The 21196-nt window shown below is 38.4% G+C and overlaps 3 protein-coding genes across 4 annotated transcripts; 1 reads left to right on the top strand and 2 right to left on the bottom strand.

The window, feature by feature from the left end:
• Positions 1 to 854: 854 nt before the first annotated feature.
• Positions 855 to 10243, bottom strand: csnk2a2b (casein kinase 2, alpha prime polypeptide b). Its single transcript, XM_079860284.1, has 12 exons — positions 9288 to 10243; positions 6791 to 6902; positions 5694 to 5795; positions 5041 to 5091; positions 4317 to 4376; positions 4150 to 4233; positions 3822 to 3932; positions 3562 to 3663; positions 3345 to 3445; positions 1946 to 2094; positions 1789 to 1871; positions 855 to 914 (listed from the first exon to the last, which is right to left on the bottom strand). Exons 1-11 carry the CDS (start codon positions 9389 to 9391, stop codon positions 1795 to 1797), a joined length of 1053 nt encoding a protein of 350 aa, XP_079716410.1. The 5' UTR covers positions 9392 to 10243; the 3' UTR covers positions 855 to 914; positions 1789 to 1794.
• On the top strand, positions 9138 to 14800 carry cfap263 (cilia and flagella associated protein 263). 2 transcript variants are annotated; one of them, XM_079860283.1, is made up of 9 exons: positions 9138 to 9214; positions 11247 to 11374; positions 11634 to 11727; positions 12896 to 13051; positions 13139 to 13294; positions 13374 to 13610; positions 14071 to 14178; positions 14316 to 14471; positions 14554 to 14800. In XM_079860283.1, exons 2-9 carry the CDS (start codon positions 11289 to 11291, stop codon positions 14662 to 14664), a joined length of 1104 nt encoding a protein of 367 aa, XP_079716409.1. In that variant the 5' UTR covers positions 9138 to 9214; positions 11247 to 11288; the 3' UTR covers positions 14665 to 14800. The 2 variants fall into 2 exon arrangements, with proteins under 2 accessions (XP_079716409.1, XP_079716408.1); XM_079860282.1 differs by lacking the exon at positions 9138 to 9214 and adding an exon at positions 10146 to 10217.
• A 991-nt stretch (positions 14801 to 15791) lies between these two features.
• znf319b (zinc finger protein 319b) lies at positions 15792 to 21157 on the bottom strand. Its single transcript, XM_079860278.1, has 2 exons — positions 20824 to 21157; positions 15792 to 19245 (listed from the first exon to the last, which is right to left on the bottom strand). Exon 2 carries the CDS (start codon positions 19022 to 19024, stop codon positions 17207 to 17209), a length of 1818 nt encoding a protein of 605 aa, XP_079716404.1. The 5' UTR covers positions 19025 to 19245; positions 20824 to 21157; the 3' UTR covers positions 15792 to 17206.
• Between the last annotated feature and the right edge of the window lie 39 nt (positions 21158 to 21196).

Here is a 21196-nt window from a genome sequence, read left to right as displayed (position 1 = left end):
CAGTGTTTTATTTTTTTAGTGGTTTGTTCAAATTACAAATCTTAAATGGATAGTTCACTCAAAAAATGAAAATTCTGTCATATTTACCCTCATGTCGCTCCAAACCTGCATGACTTACTTTTGTGGAACATAAAAGAAGATCTTTAGAAATATGTTTCAGTGTTCTTTTTCTAAATTTAATGAAACTCAATGGGCTCAGATGTTGTTTGGACCCCAGTGTCCTTCAAAATATCTTCTTTTGTTTTGTGAAGAAAAAAAGTTATACAAGTTTGGAATGGCATTAGGGTGGGTAAAATAAATAATGACACTTTAATTTTAGGGTACACTATCCCTTTAAGAATGTGCAACCACCACAAATAAGCACACATTTAATTAAAACCCAAATCCCATCAACAGACAACGAGGCACATAAATCTAAATAAAAATCATTTATTTTCATTAATATAGTAATCAATCTACCTAGAGCAAAGAAATAAAGGTCCACCATGCCACTTTATTACTACAGTATGTGGAGGCTGCGCCAAGGTCTGAATACTGAACAGACAGACACACAGACCAATAAGGAGAGAGGGGGCGGGGTTCATTCTGGTCTTCATTCTCCATGCCTAGATTAAGGTGGGAGGGGCCAGTGTACTTGGGGGGTGGAGTCGAGGATAAATTCCTTTCATCTAAAACTTGGGAGGGAAAGCTTTGAAATCTTCAAGCTAGAGGAACAGACCTGTTATAGAGGGGCAGACCAATCTTGATGGACACGGAAAAGTTGAAATGTCTGTGTCAGTGTGAGTGTATACGAGTGTGCGTGTGTGTGTCCGAGAGACGAGGTGTAACAGGTGCTGCTTAGATCCAACTTTCACTTGAAGAGGTTTCAGACACAAGGGATAAAAAATTGAGGTAACAAACGCCTTTTCCGATTCCTGAAAAAAAACAAAAAAGGCACATTTCAATTTCAGACTCAATTTAAAACATCAGAATTGTGGATTAATTCACTTGATATTGGAATTCATGATTATTATAATTTTTTTAGATGCATTCGATATTAAAATTCTGATTGATACTAATAAGCTGATAACCGATAAATGGGAGATTTTAAAATTCTGAACTATTTTGTCTAATTAAATTACAAATAAAACAATAAAAAAAATTGCCATTACAACATTACATAACAACAGTGTCGTTATTACTATTACAAATTATTTAAATTTAATGTACGTTAATTGAAATACACTTCTTTTTAAAAACAATAAAAAAAATTGCCATTACAACATTACATAACAACAGTGTTGTTATTACTATTACAAATTATTTAAATTTAATGTACGTTAATTGAAATACACTTCTTTTTTTTACTTAAACTTAGAAATTTTGCAATAGCAACTAACCGAAAATAAAGTTCTTTCAAGATGAAGTACTAAAATTACTAAAACTGAAATAAAAATATATTAAATAATAATAATATAAATAATACGAAAATAAAACTGATGTACAGTATGACAATAGATATTTTGAGAGTTGCTAAAGAGTACATTTATCAATGTTATTAAATTTTTATTGTTTTTACAATTGTGTAATATAAATGTAAAAATAAGCATGTAGAAATAAATATCGATTGAACTGCTACAGTAAAGCTCTAATACCCGCTAATAACCAATATGGTTCAGATTTATTTTTGAGAAGATTTGATCAACAGAATTCACATTAAAATAATGGTTCATATGCACATCCAAAAAACTGAAAATGTGTTACAATTATAGAGAATCATTTGAATATACACTGATGAAATATAGACACCTGCTCTCATCGGGGTGTGTTGGTTCCACTTGACACTATGGTGCCATCTGTATTAGTGTGAGACTGCTCCTTCACCACTGGATCTAAAGAATTTTTAAGAATTTTAGACTCTTTGTTGTGTCAATAAAAGTGTCAGGAATGAGGTAAGCAAACTCACAGAAATAAGGGTGCTCCATGGCCTCGGTGGCGGTCAGTCTCTGCTGATGGTCGTAGCGTAGCAGCTTGTCGAGAAGGTCCAGAGCCTCTTGGCTGACCAAATGCTGGTTCTCCGTTTGCACAAACTGTTCCCAGCGCTTCCGTGTTTGCCTGTAGGATACGGCAGGGGAGTTTCAATAACTGGACAAACTAACACAGTAGATTATATCACACTTGGTATTTGACCATCCATGTACTGACCACTCAAGCTCGGTCAGATATCATTAATGATTAGGGTTGCGAATCGGATACTTAAGGTCGATTCCTGTGTGTGCATTTTAATGTGATTCCAAACCATTTTCAACCACAAAGAGAACTCAATTTGGCACTTGCGCCACACGCTGTTTTCTTAGCGCACACATCCATCTCCAGAGACAACCGCCTCTCATATAGTGTGCGATACTGAATTGAGTTCTCGTACGCGTCTTCTTGCGCTTGAACGCAAGTCAAAACTATGTCAAAATATCCTTATAAAAACAGTCGGTTTTGTCTTAGGTGAGCGTAAACTGTTGAGAATGAAGCATGTGTAATAGTATATTGGATCCTGCGTGAGGTCTTAAAGTGACAGTAGCCTAATAAACCTGCTGCAGTCTGTGTTATTTACGTTAATCAAAGAACAAAAGAAAAACTAAATCACTCGATGATCTTGACTGAATAACTTTTGTAACTTTAATAAGGATTAATCTATATTTTATTTATAAAAAGTTGTTATTTAATATTTGATAATTTCTGTACCTGGAATTCATTCAGTTATATTTATATGTGCTATAGCTAATTTGTTTATTTGTTCTTATTTTATTACTGTTTACTTAATTTTAAGTTGAAATTTATATTAGTTAGTCCAGTTGTTTTTGCTGTGGTATTTTCATTAAAATCATAGGAAAATTTTAATGTTCTTTGGAAATCAGCTACAACAAAACGTTTTGCCAAAAGACACTGTAAATCCACACTGAATATCAAAAAGAATAAAATACAAACGGCACCCAACCTTATTAATAAGGCTGCATGATTAATCGAAATTAAACAGCATGGGATTTGGCAAAGGCTTTATTAATGATACAAATTCCCTTATGTAAAAAGTCATCGAACTCAGTAGAAAGTCTTGGAATGACCTAATTTTGGTTTATGAATAAACTTTAATTATTATAAAATAATTTATTATAAAATGAAGTTTATAATTAATATAAATATAAATAAATATAATATATTATAATAAACAAATAGTATTTTATTTGCTAATAAAGGATATCAAATATAATAAAACAAGTTATATAATTGTTTTTCTATGCTTGTGATGTTGTTGTTATTGTTTAATAAAAAGTTTTCAGATTTTTTTTTGGACATCCTCGGCTGGTACTCACTGGCCGAGCAGGTCTTTGAATCGTGGATCCAGTTCAATGTGGTATTTGCGCAGGTAGCCAAATAACTCATCTGTTCCGAGAACTTTTGCAATCCGCACCAACTAGGGAACGAGGAAGTCGAATGAAATCATGATCACATGGTGTTTAGCTAGTAGGGTTAAATGCATAATAATATTTTGAAATATATTCTTTTTTTTTTATATAACTCTCTAATCACCTGATCGTAGTTGTCTTGGCCATGGAAGAAGGGCTCTTTCTGAAAGATCATACTGGCCAGCATGCAGCCGAGACTCCACATGTCCAGACTGTAATCGTACATCTGTTCACACAATGTAACACACATTAAACCCAATAACCACACGCAACCTAAAAAAAATAATTTTTGCTAAGATTTATCTGATCTTAAAAAAGTACATGCTTGAGTACACATTTTTACATGCATAATTATTATACTGCGTGTGATTCAGAGCATTTTACCTGATAATCCACCAACAGTTCTGGACCCTTGAAATAGCGTGAAGCCACTCTGACATTGTACTCCTGTGCAGGGTGGTAGAACTCAGCAAGACCCCAGTCTATCAACCTCAGCTGGATCAAACACATACAAACATGATTCAGAACATAATATCTGAAATAACACCTGATAGAAACCAGTACTCTGACGCCCTCTGCTGGTGTATAATTCAATTACTACATGACAGAGGGAACATGACCACTCTTCTTTCTCTAAAAGTCTCTATGAATTGTATTCTGAATATCTTAGATGCAGTTCAAGATGAAGAATTAACAATAACTGCTTCATTACCTTCCTTAACTGGTGATCGATCATAACATTGTGGGGTTTGACATCGCGGTGCATGATCCCCATACTGTGGCAGTAGTCCAGAGCCTGCCAGTAAAAAATTACATAAACAAACCTTAGAAATTCACAGAAGCCTCCGAAACAAGCCACTGAAGCACACGTTTACTTACCTTTAGTAGTTCATACATGTAAAAACGTATATCATAATCTGTTAACTTTTGATACAGCTCCTAAACAGAAAGGAAACAAAATGTATTACATTTCAGCGAAGGATTTAATTTGAAATGCAACTTCGATATAAGGTCAAATAAGCTCTTAAATCATTTTAGTTATTACACAGTTCCTTGAATTCTGATTAGACAGTTGGCAGTAAAATATTTTTGAAAAATAGCTGATCACTTTAAATATATATACAGATATAGACAGACAGACAGATTGACATACAGAGATAGATAGATAGATAGATAGATAGATAGATAGATAGATAGATAGATAGACAGACAAATATAAATAGATAGACAGACAGATAGATAGACAGACAGATAGATAGACAGACAGATAGACTAGATAGATAGATAGATAGATAGATAGAAATACAGAGATAGATAGATAGATAGATACACAAACAAATAGATAGACAGACAGATTGATTGACAGAGATAGATAGACAGACAGACAGACAGACAGACAGACAGACAGATAGATAGATAGATAGATAGATAGATAGATAGATAGATAGATAGATAGATAGATAGATAGATAGATAGATAGATAGATAGACAGATAGATAGATAGATAGATAGACAAACATAGATAGATAGACAAACATAAATAGATAGACAGACAGATTGATTGACAGAGATAGATAAATAGATAACCTTAATTAGAATATACCTTAAAATCTGTGTTATTGATGCACTCAAAGACAAGCGCAGGTGTTCGAGACTGCAGAAAGATTGGGGATAAACCGAGAGAAATAAACAGAAAAAGAGAGATGAACAATTTGGAAAATGAAGTCCTTCAAATAAAGAAGTCCATAAATCAACAATAGTAAGCATTAACAGACACCATCAAGCATTCATTGAGATCGCAATCAAAAGTAAAACAGAAGAACATGGATTACAAAAGCATAAAGATTGGCTGCAAGTCTTTGTTCCGATGTAAAATCTAATTTGATATTTCAATAATCATCACTACGCTTCTAGTAATTTTCGTATGATCTCATTTGTGTCCAGATAATCTTCTAGAATCACTCGATTATGTTTGGAAGTTGAATCTGTGTCATTACCAATCAGTTTTTTTTTTTTTTTTTTTGTCATTTCACTGACAATTTTGAGACAGAGAAACTTCTTAAAACCAATTCCGGCCTAAAACCAAATTTAGTCCTGTAAACTAGAAAAAGCAATTTGTCTCAAATGTGGTCTGCCCACAATCTTTTAGAGAGAGAGAGAGAGAGAGAGAGAGAGAAAATCAAAGTCCTCCATGGACAAACTGAACTGAATTTGACAAGCATCGCCAATGGAAGAGGAGAGAGATGGAGAACATACCACAGGGTCCTTTACTGTGTCCATTAGTTGAATGATGTTGGTTCCTCCTCGTAGGTTCTCCAGGATCTTGATCTCCCTCTTGATCTTCTTTTTCTTGACAGGCTATTTTAGAAAACAATGATATAACAATTTACAAACTTACTCATCATTAAAGTCCAATAGCCTTTAGCTTATATCAAAGCCGTAACACATAGTTTGCTATTGCTAGTGAGAATAACAAGGGAAGGGACATTCTCATTCTAGAAAGCATTTGATTGGACAAAACACTGGGCATGCCCAAGAGTGCAAGATGAGTCATCATCAATATTTTTTGACTATTTTTCAGAATAGAAAAAATGTATATGTTAAATGCATGTCTACATATACGTATCTATAACATGTCTTTTTTAAGTGTATGCTAGCATATACACTATCATTCAAAAGTTTTTTTTTAGAGAAATTTATCATTTTATTCAGCATGGATGTAGATCAAAAGTGAGAGTAAAGACATTCATGATGTTACAAAAGATTAAAATAAATCCTGTTCTTTTGAGCTTTCCATTTAGCAAAGAATCTGAAAAAAATGGGTAATGGTTTACACAAAAATAATATGCAGTTTTGATGAAGATCAGCAAATCAGCCTATTAGAATGATTTCTGGAGGATCATGTGACACTGAAGACTGGAGTAATGATGCTGAAACTTCAGCTTTGCCATCAGAGGAAGACATTACATTTTAAAATACATTAAAATAGAAAACAGCTTTTTTAAAGGGATAGTTCACCCAAAATACAGGTTTGGAACAACTTGAGGGTGAGTAAATGTTGACAGAAGTTTCATTTTTCTGCTAACTAAATTGTAGTAATACTTCACAATATTACTATTGTTACTTCTGATTGTTACAGCCTTGGTGAGCATAAAAAATAAAAATCACAAAATATACAACTATTTACAATGAAATTTCATCAAGCTAATAAAATCATATTAAACAAACTATCGGTTTGGAATAAATCTACATTAAATTTACCTCAGAGAAACCACAACATTTCAGCTAATGACATTCTGTAGCCCTAAATAGGTAGTTGACAAGGGTCATATTGATTATACACACACTCTCACCTTGAGGATTTTGACCACGACCTTCTCATTATTGTTGATGTTGATGGCTTCGAAGACCTCGCTGTATTTGCCCCTCCCGAGCTTCCGTACCAGCTGGTAATCCTCCTGGTTACTGCAGGTGGTACACAGATTCACATGCCAGTCAGATAGAGGATCTACAGCAGGAACCAACATCTCCAGCCCAGAACGCAAACACACGGCTTCTGCTAGCAAGAAGGGGGCTGAAACAGTCAACCATCTGTGAAAATGACCAAGCCCATCATTTCCCCTGTCAGCTGAGGGCTGACTGACGTCTCTACCGAGGGACGGAGCCAAAGACGACATTTTAAGCAATGGTCTGCTGTATGAAACTCTTAACTATAATAATGAGGCTTTGTACATTCAGAATCATATTTTTATCTGTGTAGCAAATCAAAATGGCTTAACATGAAGAAATATGTTACAAATATAGTTGGGCATGTGCATTACAATGTACTATCTATATAGGTTTAAAAGAAAAAAGTCAGCTGGATCCAACAGTTTTATTTTAGTAGCCTATTATTTATATATTTTAAATAAGCTTTTTTATTTTTATATTTTCATCAGTTAAATTTCAGTATTTTTTTTAATTTCGATTTAGCTTTAATTTATTTTTATTTCACTTTTAGTCATTTTAGTACTTCAACTTAGTTAATTCTCAAGGCAACATTTCGTTTTCATTAAAGGTTTTTAAATTTAATCTAATTTATATTTATTAATTTAGTTAAAAATAACAATCTAAAACATTATCGCCCACTAAAGTCTAATTGATTGGTTTAAAGGGGACATATTATGCCCCTTTTTACAAGATGTAATATAAGTCTCTGGTGTCCCCAGAATGTGTCTGTTAAGTTTCAGCTCAAAATACCCCACAGATCATTTATTATACCATGTTGTAAATGCCCAGGCCATTTTTGATTGGAAAGAAAAACATGCTGTTTTCGTGCATGTCTCTTTAAATGCAAATGAGCTGCTGCTCCCACCCCGCTTTCCAGAAGAGGGCGGAGCCTGTACAGCTCATACCTTGGCTATTCTGCCAAAAAACTAACAAAACATCTGTTTTGTTTTGATTATCATCTCCATCTCGGTCACACTCATTTGGTCTCATAAAAATTTATTATCCGCATGCATTATTAAGCCAAATATGTTTTCTCACGCAGAAAGCTTGATGTCAGACGGTGCGTCCCGTGAGTATTAAACAAAGTTCTCTCTCATGTCTTATTGCGTTTAAACGGTCAAATACACACAACACAGTCGGTTATGTTTGAACATCAACATCAACAGCAAGAAATCACGTGTATAATTGGATGTGTATTAAAGTGAAAGCATGAATCAAACAACAAAAGAAAAAGAAAAAGAAAATCACTCACTGCTCTTGATTGAATCACTTAGTAGCTTTAATAAGAATAAATTTCTTACTTGAATGCAGCTGTTAAATGTTTTGGTGAGGAAATAAACAGCAGACTGGGCAGGGTCTATGCTAATAGGGCAATCAGTAATTATGGGCGGGGCCTAATCATTTATGACGTCACAAAAGATTTAAGAGGATTTAAAAAAAGAGAGTGGGTGGATCTTTACTATTGTAGGTTGTGTACACGCTGCCGACACACATTTATGTTCAAACGCCATCTAAAAGTGAATTTTTCATAATCGGTCCTCTTTAAAGGACTGGTTTTAATTTAATTTTATTGTTATTTTTCTGTGGAATTCAAATGGAACATTTTTATGCAGCTTTCCGTTTCATGCAACAGTTTTAATGTTAAAAAACGAATGAAAACAGCATAAAAAGCTAAAGTCTCAAATGTATTTTTCCATTCTGCATATTCGAACTGGAAGTCACATTTAATAATGACTTAACTTCGACTCTTTAAACAAAAATATTTGTCCAAAAAATGTTTTTGGGGAGTTTGACAGTCATTTACCCGTTCCGTTGTATGGAAAAGAGCTGGCATGAAGATTGTGAAGACAAATTCTCCTTTTGTGTTCCACATAAAATAATAACAAAAATAAATAAATAACGACAGCACAATTATATATGTGCACTGTGCAAAACAGAAACACATTAACTGCTCCAGAGGAATCTAACCATTAAAACCACTAGCCTAAATGTTCTATTAGTGCGCTGGTTTAGAATGGTAATTACTGGATGTGGATTGCACACTTGAGGGAATCGTTGCATTTGCATAAAATCTGTGGATGCTGAAGAGGACACACACTGCTCTCTAACGCTGCATCTGTAAATCCGTTCATGTCATCCTCTCATCACCAGCTCTCAAACAGGGGGCTGCTCGATCACGCAGATTGATGACTTTCCCAGCACGATCGATACCGAGCCTACAATGTGAACCACTGCGCAAAGAAAACCAGCAGATACATGCACAAAATGATGCACGTGAACGAGCCTAGGTAGGCAGCTCACTAGGCTTTTTGAGACACAACATCAGATGATGATGCACTTTTATAGCTTTAAATATCTCACCTCCAGGTGGGCACATGCGCCTCGTAGTCCCAATATTCCCTGCTCTTCAAAGTGTTGACATCGGCATACACCCGAGATTTACTACCGGCCACCGGGCCGGGCATGGCGCGCGACGGGGCTCAGGGTGTAGGAGAAATCCGATCGCCAAATCCAACCCAAAACACACAGACGGAGGACCACTGATCAGATGTAGACCAGCCCGGGGGGGGTCTGATGGTATCCGGTTCGGGCGTGTAATATCTGATATCAGCGGCGTAAAAGATGGAGCGCGGTGGCCGCTGAGCAGCACTCGTTCCCCGGTTTGTCGGCGGTGTTTAGACCGCCTGGAGATCCGAGGGTGAAAATGAATAGTGGATAGAGTGTGAAATGCTCTGGCAGTGCTAATATCGCATACAAAGATGCGAATATGAAGTCTAGAAGGTCTATTTTGGACCTGTATGTGTGAAGTTTTGTGAAAAGTTATTTGGTTTAAAAATAGACTAGGCGGGGGGGTTTGTTTAGATCTAATTATTGTGGGTTAAACCCCCCCACCACCCCAAAGGGGCCTCAAATCCCTAGATCCAAAGCATAAAGATCCGAGAAAAAAAGCCAAGATGTGTGTTCTCTCAGTCTTCAATCTGTAGCAATGGATGTTGGAAAATACAGTCCACCGTAAGTGAGTAGAATATAACTAATCAGTTCCTGAGCTTCAGGATATTGACTGGTTAGAAAGAGAGGGAGAGGCGGTGGACTACAGATCGATGTTCTACCCGACCCCCGTGAAAAACCGTGTCACCGTGACGTCGCTTGCGTAAAGTCGTTGTGCAAGAATCGCGAAAACCGCTTATAATCCCGTGCAGCGTTCTGCTTGTGATCGGGGTTCGGGTTTTCCGGACCAATCCCCCCGTGCTGCTGCAGGAAAAACGGACTGGAACGATTTGAGCCGGAAGCGTAAGATAGCTTTATCAATTAGCATCGAAAATCCGGAAGTACAAGTTTGTCATGGCCATAGATATCGATAGATATCTACACGTAGATTCAACATGCGCCAGCTCCAAACTCGTCGACGCTTCCGCCATCTTGGAACGGTCAACATGACGCTGTTCATCACTCGCACTAACAAATAAATACATTTCCATCGAAAAAGATACAGTATTGTGCAGCATATGGTTGTAAAAACCGCCGACATACATTCCATACGAAATGTACTAACCTTTCAGAGGAAAGAATGTGTTTGTTTATGTTTTTATAACTCGATATGTATTATCCATATGCAGAATTGCGGAACATTAATGATAAACTAAATTCTATGAAAATCATCTTATAATCTTTCTATTGAAGATATTAATAAATGTGAATAACTACGGTTGTAGACGCACAGTCAACTTGCTCTCGAGTGTATACGGACCGGTTTTGACCGTTCCAATATGGCGGACGGGTTACAGCTGCTAATGAGGCATCTGTATGTATGTATTATCTATGGTCATGGCCACTGGGCATGTCCTTCCGTTGCTATGCGCCCATATTTGACTTCCGTTTGATGTCTAACAGACATTTTGAGGAAATGTGTGGCTGTGTTCATCGTTTCATTCACTGCTATAAAGAGGGTTTAATTTCAAAAGCATTGTCATACATTTCTGTTCAAATTGTTTACCGTAATAAACTATTAACTATGTATATTTCGGGGAAACACAAATCTGTATGTAGACGGCAGATGTAAATCTACCATTGAAATAAATCATGTATATACATATCCTTATAGGATAACTGTTTTCAGTTATAAATAACGACTATGATGTTATTTATTTATTTACGTATTTATTTAAATGTCTTTCATCTGATACCCTACAATCTGAGCCTAAATTAAAATTCATATTAAAAACGTGCTTATTTGTAATATGCGTTTTTCATAGAATATCACAACAATGGATAATGAATTTATGTGTTTATTGATTAATAGTGTACCAAGAATTTATTAAGGGCGAAACAAACGCGCGCACGAAACCATGGCAACAAGCAACCATGGCAGCTACGACAGAGCACAGTAAAACTGACACGGATCAAAACCATGATCAAAACCAACTTGTTGAACTTGTAAAGGACTTAAAGTAAGTCATAAAAGCTTTTTTCTATTTAAAATGTTGACTTATTCTTGCAGTCATGTTTGCCAAAAAAAAAAAAAAAGAAAAGAAAAAAAAAGCGTTTCAATGCTCTTATTTAGCTGGCTAATAACCAGTAGGACCAGCCGCATTTTAACTGAACGTAGTTTCTGAACGTTTTATTTCTGGTTGCATCAGCAAATAATTTTGCATTTTATATGATTTTTAACATGTAAACACAACTCATTTTTATTTCCCTACATTTAAGACGCTCCAATGCAGCGCTCCAAGCAGAGATCGGTATATGTGAGCAATATATTAGTCGACTGGACCTTCAGACTCAAACGGAGGAAACAGCAACGGTACATAATATAAATGTATATGCATATGTATATAATGCTTTTTAAATAGCATATATTTGTATTTAATAAAGTAAACAAGTGCATACAGTTCTGATGTAATGTTTAGTGCTCGTGACGTCTCTATCGTTATGCTTTCACTCTCCAGTTTTGAGGTAAAACCTTACAGTCTATGGGTGAAACATGACTGTGCTTGTAAATCTTGTAATATAATAAGTTTTACGTTGTTCTTTCTGTGTTCTTTAATCCTGTAAAGCCTGACATATTGAAATACATTAATCATCTTTATAACAGTATAGACTACTTACATAAAATGCAGTTGTCACTATGACACTAAAACGGGGTTTAAATTAAGCCAGGATTAGCCCTTAATTCAATTAGGACATTTAAGTCGTTTTTTAAACGAGTCTTAGAAAAAAAACATTACTGGTGGTGTGCATCTTGAGACAAAACAATGGCACTGACTGACATATTTTAAGATATCTCAGTGCAAGTTGCTTTCAGTTAAAACAGCTCAAACATGCATTTTAGACTGGGACTAGCTTAAGCCTCGCCTGTGAAACCGTGGGTAGATCTTCCGATAATATGTTTTAGTAAGATGATATTTAAATTCTAAGTTTTATGATCAAAGCTCCATAGTTTTTTATTGTGGGGGACAAAACATATGATGCAGTGCAATACAACAACCGACGACGATTGAGAGATTTTCAAATGAACGTTTGATGCATCATATTTCATACATTTTAACATGATTTTTTCATACTCAAGTAAACCTAAGTTACTTCAGTTCAGGAAGTGTTCATCTTGAAATATTACTAGCAATATAAAAGTTATTCTTATGTTTCATTTATAAAAATCAGTAAAGATTTCACTGCAAAAAGACACAAGCACCACGACCTGAAGGAGGACTTTTTTTTTTTTACAGTTATGTTAAAAGGACTTTTACTTGCTAAAAAAGTATAAACTATCAATCAGACGACAGAAGGCATTTAATAGATTGTGTACAACAGGTTTTTAAGCAAAGTTTTGATCAAGAAATGTGTGCATCATACCATGATATAAATAATATCATATATATAAATAATCATTAACAATAAAAAAAAACAGGAGTGGTCCATGCATGATGTTCATTCATTCATTCATTCATTCATTGTCAATGTTTTGATTCCAGAGTCCAGGAAGGAAAACTAAAGTTCGCACTCCAGAGAGACAACAGCTCCTGACACTGGAACAGAAATGTGATGTTGCCCAAAGCGTGCTTAAACAGATGACTGAGGATGTGAAGAGAGCGAAAGACCGTTCAGAAAGAGAGCTGGAAAATTACAAGGTCATTAGTCAAGAGAGGGAACAAGCTCATAAAGCTTTGTCACAAATATATTACACACGCTTATATAATTGATTCCACCCTCTTTAGGCAACTCTGGAAGAAGCTGATATCCACTTGGCGGAGGTTAAAAAAGAATCTTGTCAGTTTGATCGCGACATCTGTAAAGCACTGCAGGACAAAAAGTGTTTGACGATGAGTGCTGAGAAGGTCATAAAATACATTGAGGACAGAATAAGGGCCAAGGTAAAAGAAAACTTCAAGTCGCAAGTTTATTCTGACAAGAGTTGTGATTTAAATTCCCAATAAAGTGCCATTTTTCCAGGAGAACTTGATCGAGAAGTTGCATCAGAAGAATACAGCACTCGTCGCACACAAGAAAAAACTTCAGGTCCAGCTAAAGCAACAGAAGGAGATGGGTGAGGGACTGACGGCGCTGGACTTTGAGCAGCTCAAGTTAGAGAACATCAAAACTCGTAAACGACTGGATGAGCAAAACCTTGAACATTTGGATCTCAAACTGCTTGCAGGGAATGCCTTGCAGGCCTTGAATTCTAATAAGGTGATTCTTGGTTAACCATAGAAAATATCTGAAGATATCACCTATTTGTTGAGCCACACGCCACACAGTATTAGGACAGGTCTTGCAATGGTCATTATTACTATAGGGAATTGTTGGCCTTGTGTTGACCTAAAAGTGTGGGCACTGTAAAGGCCTGTTCACAACAACGATAACTACAAACCAGTCCACACCAGCGGACGATATAGTTCTGTTTATTCTAAGCACGCGGTGCAGTTTTGTCGCCTGTCGCTTTAAATGCTCAAGCTCTTTAAAATAGGATGGATTCTGATTGGCTGTCATTGTTTTTATCAGCTAGAAAAAATCATTCTGATTGTTTCTCTGTGCCGTTGTGCTGTGGACTCTGTTATTCTTTAATATTTAGAACTATATCTTTATCATTATCATTATAGTTATCATCCTTAAGTGTCTAAAGATTTTTTTCAATGTCCCCTTCTTGCAGAAGAAGCTTCAGACCTTGACACTCGAGTCAGATGTGCTGAACAGTGACATTGCTTTACGGAGGAAGTTACTGGTTAAGATTGAGGAGGAGATCAAGCAAGCGGAGGAGGTCAGGATAATGACATTCGTTCTATGTACTTGTTGAACTTACTGATCTGTGGTCAACCAACTAAAAGGTATTTGTACTAGTTGGAATGATACTCCACTGGCCAAAAGCCATAATATGGATTTTATTTTTCCTGACAGGAACGAAACAAAGCAGAGGCTCTGAACAGGAAGTTGAGGGGCCAGTTGGCCGACTATCATGTACCACATGTCCTACAATACATCAAGGTTAAAGAGTCCCACGGCCAGCTGCAGAAGAGTGTTAAGGAATGGGAACGCAAGGTGGAGATTGCAGAGGTGAGGATTCTTATCCTTAGACACTTCTAGAATTAATCATCTCTTTATGGTTTTTAATTGTCTGTTTTTTTTATATTTCCAGATGGCATTAAAAACATTCAAGAAATCCTGGAACAAGCTTCGGATCGCTGCTGGAGCCAGACCAGTTCCTGCACGACATGCAGCCACAGATTCTGGATTGTATGGGTTCTGACATAAGAGCTACCAGGTCCTAAATAACCTCAATGCCCAAGAAGATGCCCATACATTTAGCATCTTCTGCTGAATTTCCACTTAAAACACAAAATGCATCAATATAAAGAAAATAAATGCACATAAAAATGACACACAACAATGCATTATTAATGAAAAGGTTTATTAGTTAGTGCTGTGTATATTAAATGCTACATACAGATATTTCAGCATGAATGTCACATCAACCGCCACATGAACTTTTAACTAGCTCATTCACAATCTACAATTTGAAAAAAAGCTAAGGATAAGTACGTGCGCTTGGATGCGCAGATACTTGGAACAGATTACAGGAACTAACACAGCAGGCATGCACGGGGTGGAGAGGTCTCAAAACCATAGAGGAAGGTCATCGATCGAAGGTCGACGTTCCCCTGTGGTCCTGACACGTCTGCCAAGAATATAGATATTTATAGAGATTTTAAACAATATTAATAAAAAAAAATTAATATACAAACATGAAAACATAAAAAAACAACATACTTATGAAATCCAACTGCTCTTTCATTCTTAATGCCTATGGTTTAAAAAAAGCCCCTTGCATAAATAGATCCTATAAAGGGGAAACAAATTGGAGGCCAAGGGCTCTGCGGAGAAACTAGACGCCCCTGCTTAAGGCCAAAGTGTCATCATCACCTCTAACCCCGCAGTACAGGAACAGGCGAAACCTAACTGCAAGAGGGAGATGTTCCTCAAGGGCCAGTAATCAACATATAATACTGCATAAGCAACAGAGCCAAGAATGTCATTTTGCCCCATGTAGGATGATGGGAAATTGCAATGGGGTGGGAGGGGTAAAGTAAAAAAAAAAAGTAGGCAAATCAAGATTTGAACAGTTCTATTAAAATTCAGCTTTGTGGACCATTACAAAAAGTGGGAAATTCTTCTAAAATTAAAACAAGGAGAGCATGTGATTCAAAAACCCATAGATTACTCTTGTATGAGTACCACTCAAATATGTCTGTTTAAATATATACACATATTTTTGTATATGTCAATTTAAAAAAATTCTCAAAAGAACATACTGGTTATCGTTGGATGAGTATGCAACACAGACATTCACTAACAAAAACATCTGAATGACGTGTGTTCAAATCAAGGACTTAGAGGCCCAAAACAATTACTTTCCCTCCTGGATCCTGGGGGAAGCCGAAAATACATTTTGAAAGTCTTTGATTATAGTTTTTATAAAAGAAAATAACAGGGAAACAAAGACTCACCGTCATGTTGCGAAAGGCAAATGACTATAGGCAAGACATGGAGTTGGCAGATTAAAGATCAAACACATGGATAAATCTATACAGTAGACATAAAATGACACTTAGGGTACTGTACAACAAGTACACAAGTCCTGTAAAGGTGGGGGGAGGGGGGGGCAAGGGGCAAAAACCTTTATAAAAACAGACTAAACTTTCACACAACCTTGAATACACCAATTACAATCCCAACTACATCTACAAAGAGGCTAAATTTAACTTTAAAAAGGCAAATCAGAAACAAAACGTAAAGAATGTATGAATCAGAACATGAAAAGCTACTTATAACTGGTGCAGCTTAAGAAAGACAATGCAATATCTAATGACAGGACTGTTAAACAAGTTGTATACATACTAACTATATACATACAGTAATACAGGAAGCCTTTTCAGGTTTTTAAGCAATTTTTAGGACAGCTGTACTGATTCTGGTGGTAATATGAACTGTTTGTATGCAAGTTTACATTTCTATATAGATTCTATATATTTACGTATAATCTCAGTGAAATGTAGAGACCGTCTGAGGTCATTATACTTCTGCTGGTTAACGATCTGTCCCGTTTAGGGTGTGGTACAGTACAATGATGGTTTTTGGTACATACCATTAGTTGCCACGAGGAGAACGTCAACATTGACTTAAACAGACAGTTTCAACAGTTTATAACAGCACAACTTTTTCACCCTTTTTCTTTTGTCTTCAGTTGTGGGGCGAACTAAATGCGCACAGGAGGTGCTCCCAATGTGCATACAGTGTACTCAAATTGGAGCAAGGCTAGAGATCCTAGAGTTCTTTTGTAGAGGCAAACAGTAAGCAGTATCTCAACCATACTAGGTACTATAATGTGATACCAAAAATCGATTGCTGATTCTATATGACGGTTCAAGACTGAACAAATAGTTGCAGACCAAATTGTTTTTGCCTTGTGCTCTAAAGATCTTGAAGAAGGGCATTGTGAGCCACGAAGCTGGGCAAATGCCGCCCTACTGTCCTAGGATCACAGTGCTTTCTGGGACAGAGTTCGAAGATCTGTTTCCATCCTCCCAGGATTCATATATATTCTTTGTTTGCCAATCAAACCCAATTAAAAGATGCCTCTAGACATCAAAAAGGGAATAACTACTTGAGTATATGCATGTTTAGAACAAAATGAGGTATTATGAGGTTACTGGGCCTTGTAAAAATTCATTTGACTGGGGTAGTTTGCTGAGATTCCTAAAACCTCTGTGAATGTAATCGGGGGACACAAGTTACTGAATGAGAGAAGACACAGGGTACCCGCCACCTTCAGCCGTGTGCTGGACAGTATGCTCTTGAAGGGCTCCTAGATCAGCGAAACGCTCCCCGCACCATACACATTTAAACTGGGCATCTCTCGCATGCACGCTTTGATGCTTGGCCAGGTGTTCACGCTGCTTGAAACCCTTGTCGCAACTGGCGCACTTGTAGGGCTTCTCTCCGGTGTGGACGCGCCTGTGTCGCTGCATCTCCGAGGAGTACTTGAAGCGCTTCTCGCAGTCAGGACACTTCAAGGGCTTCTCACGGGATGGGTCACATCGGTGCTGCACGAACTCTGAGGAGGACAGGAAACGTCGGTCACACAGCGAGCATTTGAGAGGCTTCTCGGTGCAGTGGGAATTCTGATGGCGCTGGAGCGTGGTGGCCTTCTTGTAAGCCTTTCCGCACACGTCACACTTGTAGGGCTTGTCTGGATTTGTGGGTGTCGAGGAGGCCTCACCACATTTGTGACGTAGCAGCTCCCCAGACTGACTGAAGCCCTTGCCGCAGGAGGCGCACTTGAAGAGGTTGTCCATGCCATGAACGTGCTGGTGGTATAACAGGTGGGACGGCTGCAGGAAGCCCTTGTCGCACAGGTTGCATTTGAAGGGGCGGTCGGCGGAGGCCTTGTGTGTGCGTCGGTGGCGCACCAAGGCGTACTGTTGTTTAAAGCTCATCTGGCAGTCTTCACAGTGAAACGGGCGTTCCTCCGAGTGGGTGCGTTCGTGCTGTCTCAGGTCGGACGGGCGCTTGAAGCCCTTCCCACATGTGGCGCAGCGAAAAGGCCGAGCACCTTGCGGCTGACACTGGTGGTGGAGGAGCTCCGAAGATTCTTTGAAGTGCAACTCGCAGAGGTTGCACTTAAAAAGGTGCTCACCCGAGTGGGCATACATGTGACGGACTAGATGGGAGCGGTGCTTGAAGCTCTTCTCACACACTGCACACTTGAATGGTCGTTCGGAGCTGTGGGTACGCTGGTGGTGGGCTAGATGAGAAGACTGGCTGAAGCTTTTGTCACATGTTTCACATTTAAACGGCTTCTCGCCTGTGTGGACGCGTTCGTGACGTGTGAGCTCGGATAAGTGACGGAAGCCCTTGGAGCACACCGAACACTTGTACGGCCTGTCAGGTTGCGAAGGCTCGAACGTAGGCTGGCCTGATGTCCCGACGGCAGCGCTGCCACTAGACGATGCTTCGTCGTTGGATGGTTGCCCTGGGTTGGCCGTTGACGAAGTTGGTGTGGCATTTCCAGAACCCGGTCGATACGTTTTTTCACATATGGAGCACTTCATGGGGTTTCCACTGTTATGGGCAGTGTGATGCTGCGCTAGAGAAGTTAGCAACGAAAAGCCCATCTTGCACACTCCGCACACAAAAGGTTTCTGCTCCACCTGCACACACTGGTGCTCCAACAGGTCGGTGGCTTGGTGGAAGATTTTCAGACACTGCGTGCACTGAAACGAACGATCTTGGCTCACCATGCACTGGTGCTCATGTGGATTGGCCAGATGGGAGATGTCATGGCCACATGCACCACACTTGTGTCCTCCCTCGCTCCCCACATGCAAGGAGGACTGCTGCGCTTGTGCCGGATGCTGCTGCTGACTGTGATGTTGCTGCTGCTGCTGTTGTTGTTGCTGCTGCTGTTGCTGTTGCTGGGATTGTTGCAATGCCGCGTCCGGCTGGAGGACAATGCCGTAGACGGTGCAGCCCAGTGTGTCCGCCCCAGGTGGGATGGTGTGCACGACTGGAGGCGGGGCAACAGCATGCTGCTGCCACGCCTCCGTCATACGTGCTCGGGTGTATGGATTCAGCTTTGAGCCGTAGTTGGACCGCTTTCTGGATGAATTCAGGGGGAAGGGATTGTTGGACTGCCCCGGATGGGAAAGGAAAAAAAGTAGCTAATAAAGCTTTCAGGAACACGTTTTGGCTTGATATAAACAGAGAACTGACATGGATGTGAGCATCAAGTGCAAAGGACCTTGACCTTCTTCATCACCTTGGTACAGCCCTATAAGAAAAAACAAAAACAAGAAAACTGGATGAAAAACTTACACAGCCAACAAACATCTTTAGGGGCATTTACACTGCAGTGCTGGATGGCCTGTGAAAGAGTTTTGGGCCAATTCAACTATCACTTGCCTCATTCATTTGTTGATGACTTAATTTAAAATAATATTACATTTAATATTGTTGCATATTGTGCTGCTTTAAATTTTACAGAGGTAACATTCTCTAACTGGTTGACATAACGCATCTTCTTTACGCAGCCACCTTAAAGCTGCTCTCTGCCTGAGAAAAATTCAGTGTAAAGATGCAATACCAGATAAAAGCCATGCTAAATTATGGCTGCTCTGACCCACCTATAGACAGCATATAAACAGCTGGTGTAAAGACACCTAAATGCCACTTCAGTAGCTACCTTCTGCCCCACCTTTGCAGAGTAATATAATTTTGCAATATTTAAGGGTTAATTAAAACGGCAATGAAGACTTAGATTAACGTTCTATGAAAAATATGTACTTTTCTGGCATATAAAAAACATTGCTAAATTTAAAATGTGTGTTTCCAGTAAAAATGTTGGCAAGACAAATAAAAAATCTGAACTAATGGTCTGACTGGGACAGAATAAAATAACCCTACTGTACAATAAGCCCTAAAACTAACAGCAGCTTGCAGCATAAAACTGACTAGAAGTCATCATTGAGTTACAGTGACCGTTGGCAAGGCATCAAAGTGGGCTTTATGAAAAGAAAAAAACAGATAGTGGCGCTCACATGTTAACCACTTCTTGATATAGTTGGTTACATAAGGAATGACCTCCATCAATTTAAGCATTGTAAACGTGAAAGCCCCCTTAACCTTTACTGCAACATCTGGATTTGAGTCTTGGCTAGCTGGTCTGTAAGGAGATCTACATAATTTCCACCAATGCACTCCAAATCATACAAAGTCAAACCTATAAACATATCTGAGCACTTGATACACCAAGGAGAAATGAAATGAAATCTGACAGATCACAGACCACTTTATCCAGTGATAATAACACAGGTACGAGTATCTGTCTGGTACACCTCAAGTTTCGTGCTGGATAGCGAGACTGACTTGCCCACCAACCTATAGCATTGTTGGGGCATCACAGAACGTGCATACTATGCCCAAAATACTGTCTAAGTAGTGGCACACTAGTTTGAGACACAGTCTATTGCCTCACATTTTTGATCACCTGTGTGTATAAAAGTGGTACAGCTGTTCCAAAGCATGCATGCATGGTTAAGAAAATGTAATAATACATAAAGATAAAGACTGACGCTTCTGTTCGCTGCGTATTTGTTTACACACAATTCTATCGCGGCGAATAAAAGCCGGTGACAGAATTTAAACGTTAAGCAGAATTAATATTTATGTACAAAACAGTAACCAATAGCTTATGAACAAGGCGATGTTTAAGACACCTGGATGAAAACACAAAAACGTAGCTTTGCAAAATGGCTAACGAATTTTTGCAAGCTGGCTAGCAGGCTAACAGTAGCTTTGCAACACACACACACACACATCCTTGTAAAATATGTTAAGATATGCATATTACCTTTTTTTCAGAAGTGGATTCCACCCATGTTTATTCTCAGGGATAGAAGTTCAATCAAGAAACGGCTTGTATTTTCTGAAGGCCGTAAATCCTCCGATCGATCCGCGGTCTCTGCTAGGCCGCACCCCTGGCCAGTGCCTGCAAAAACACATGAAAACCCTGCAAACTCTCCGGATTTCGGTTTGGTTGCTCCATAAAACCCCGATAACAGTCTTTTCGGCGTTTGCAGCGCATTTAGGGGAGCTGACTGACGAGGAATGGCCGACCCATAGTGCGTTTTATTTCGGGCTTAGATCGCTGACCACCGAAACCCCCGACAGCCGCACGGGAACCTGAATAACACACAATTGGCATCCTCACAAAACATACCGGA

The sequence above is a fragment of the Squalius cephalus genome (assembly GCF_949319135.1).
Source record: "Squalius cephalus genome assembly, chromosome: 23".
Lineage (NCBI taxonomy): Eukaryota > Metazoa > Chordata > Actinopteri > Cypriniformes > Leuciscidae > Squalius > Squalius cephalus.
The sequence above is the reverse complement of the archived record's forward strand: the minus strand, read 5'-3'. Positions and strand labels throughout refer to the sequence as shown.

Coding starts and splice junctions, on each gene's coding strand:
- csnk2a2b (XM_079860284.1), bottom strand. CDS start 9,391: ATGCCCGGCCCGGTGGCCGGTAGTAAATCTCGGGTGTATGCCGATGTC. Junction 4,377..5,040: donor TCAATAACACAGATTTTAAG/GTATATTCTAAT, acceptor CTTTCTGTTTAG/GAGCTGTATCAAAAGTTAAC. Junction 1,872..1,945: donor CATGGAGCACCCTTATTTCT/GTGAGTTTGCTT, acceptor AAAATTCTTTAG/ATCCAGTGGTGAAGGAGCAG.
- cfap263 (XM_079860283.1), top strand. CDS start 11,289: ATGGCAGCTACGACAGAGCACAGTAAAACTGACACGGATCAAAACCAT. Junction 11,375..11,633: donor GAACTTGTAAAGGACTTAAA/GTAAGTCATAAA, acceptor CCTACATTTAAG/ACGCTCCAATGCAGCGCTCC. Junction 13,611..14,070: donor AGGCCTTGAATTCTAATAAG/GTGATTCTTGGT, acceptor CCCTTCTTGCAG/AAGAAGCTTCAGACCTTGAC.
- znf319b (XM_079860278.1), bottom strand. CDS start 19,024: ATGACGGAGGCGTGGCAGCAGCATGCTGTTGCCCCGCCTCCAGTCGTG.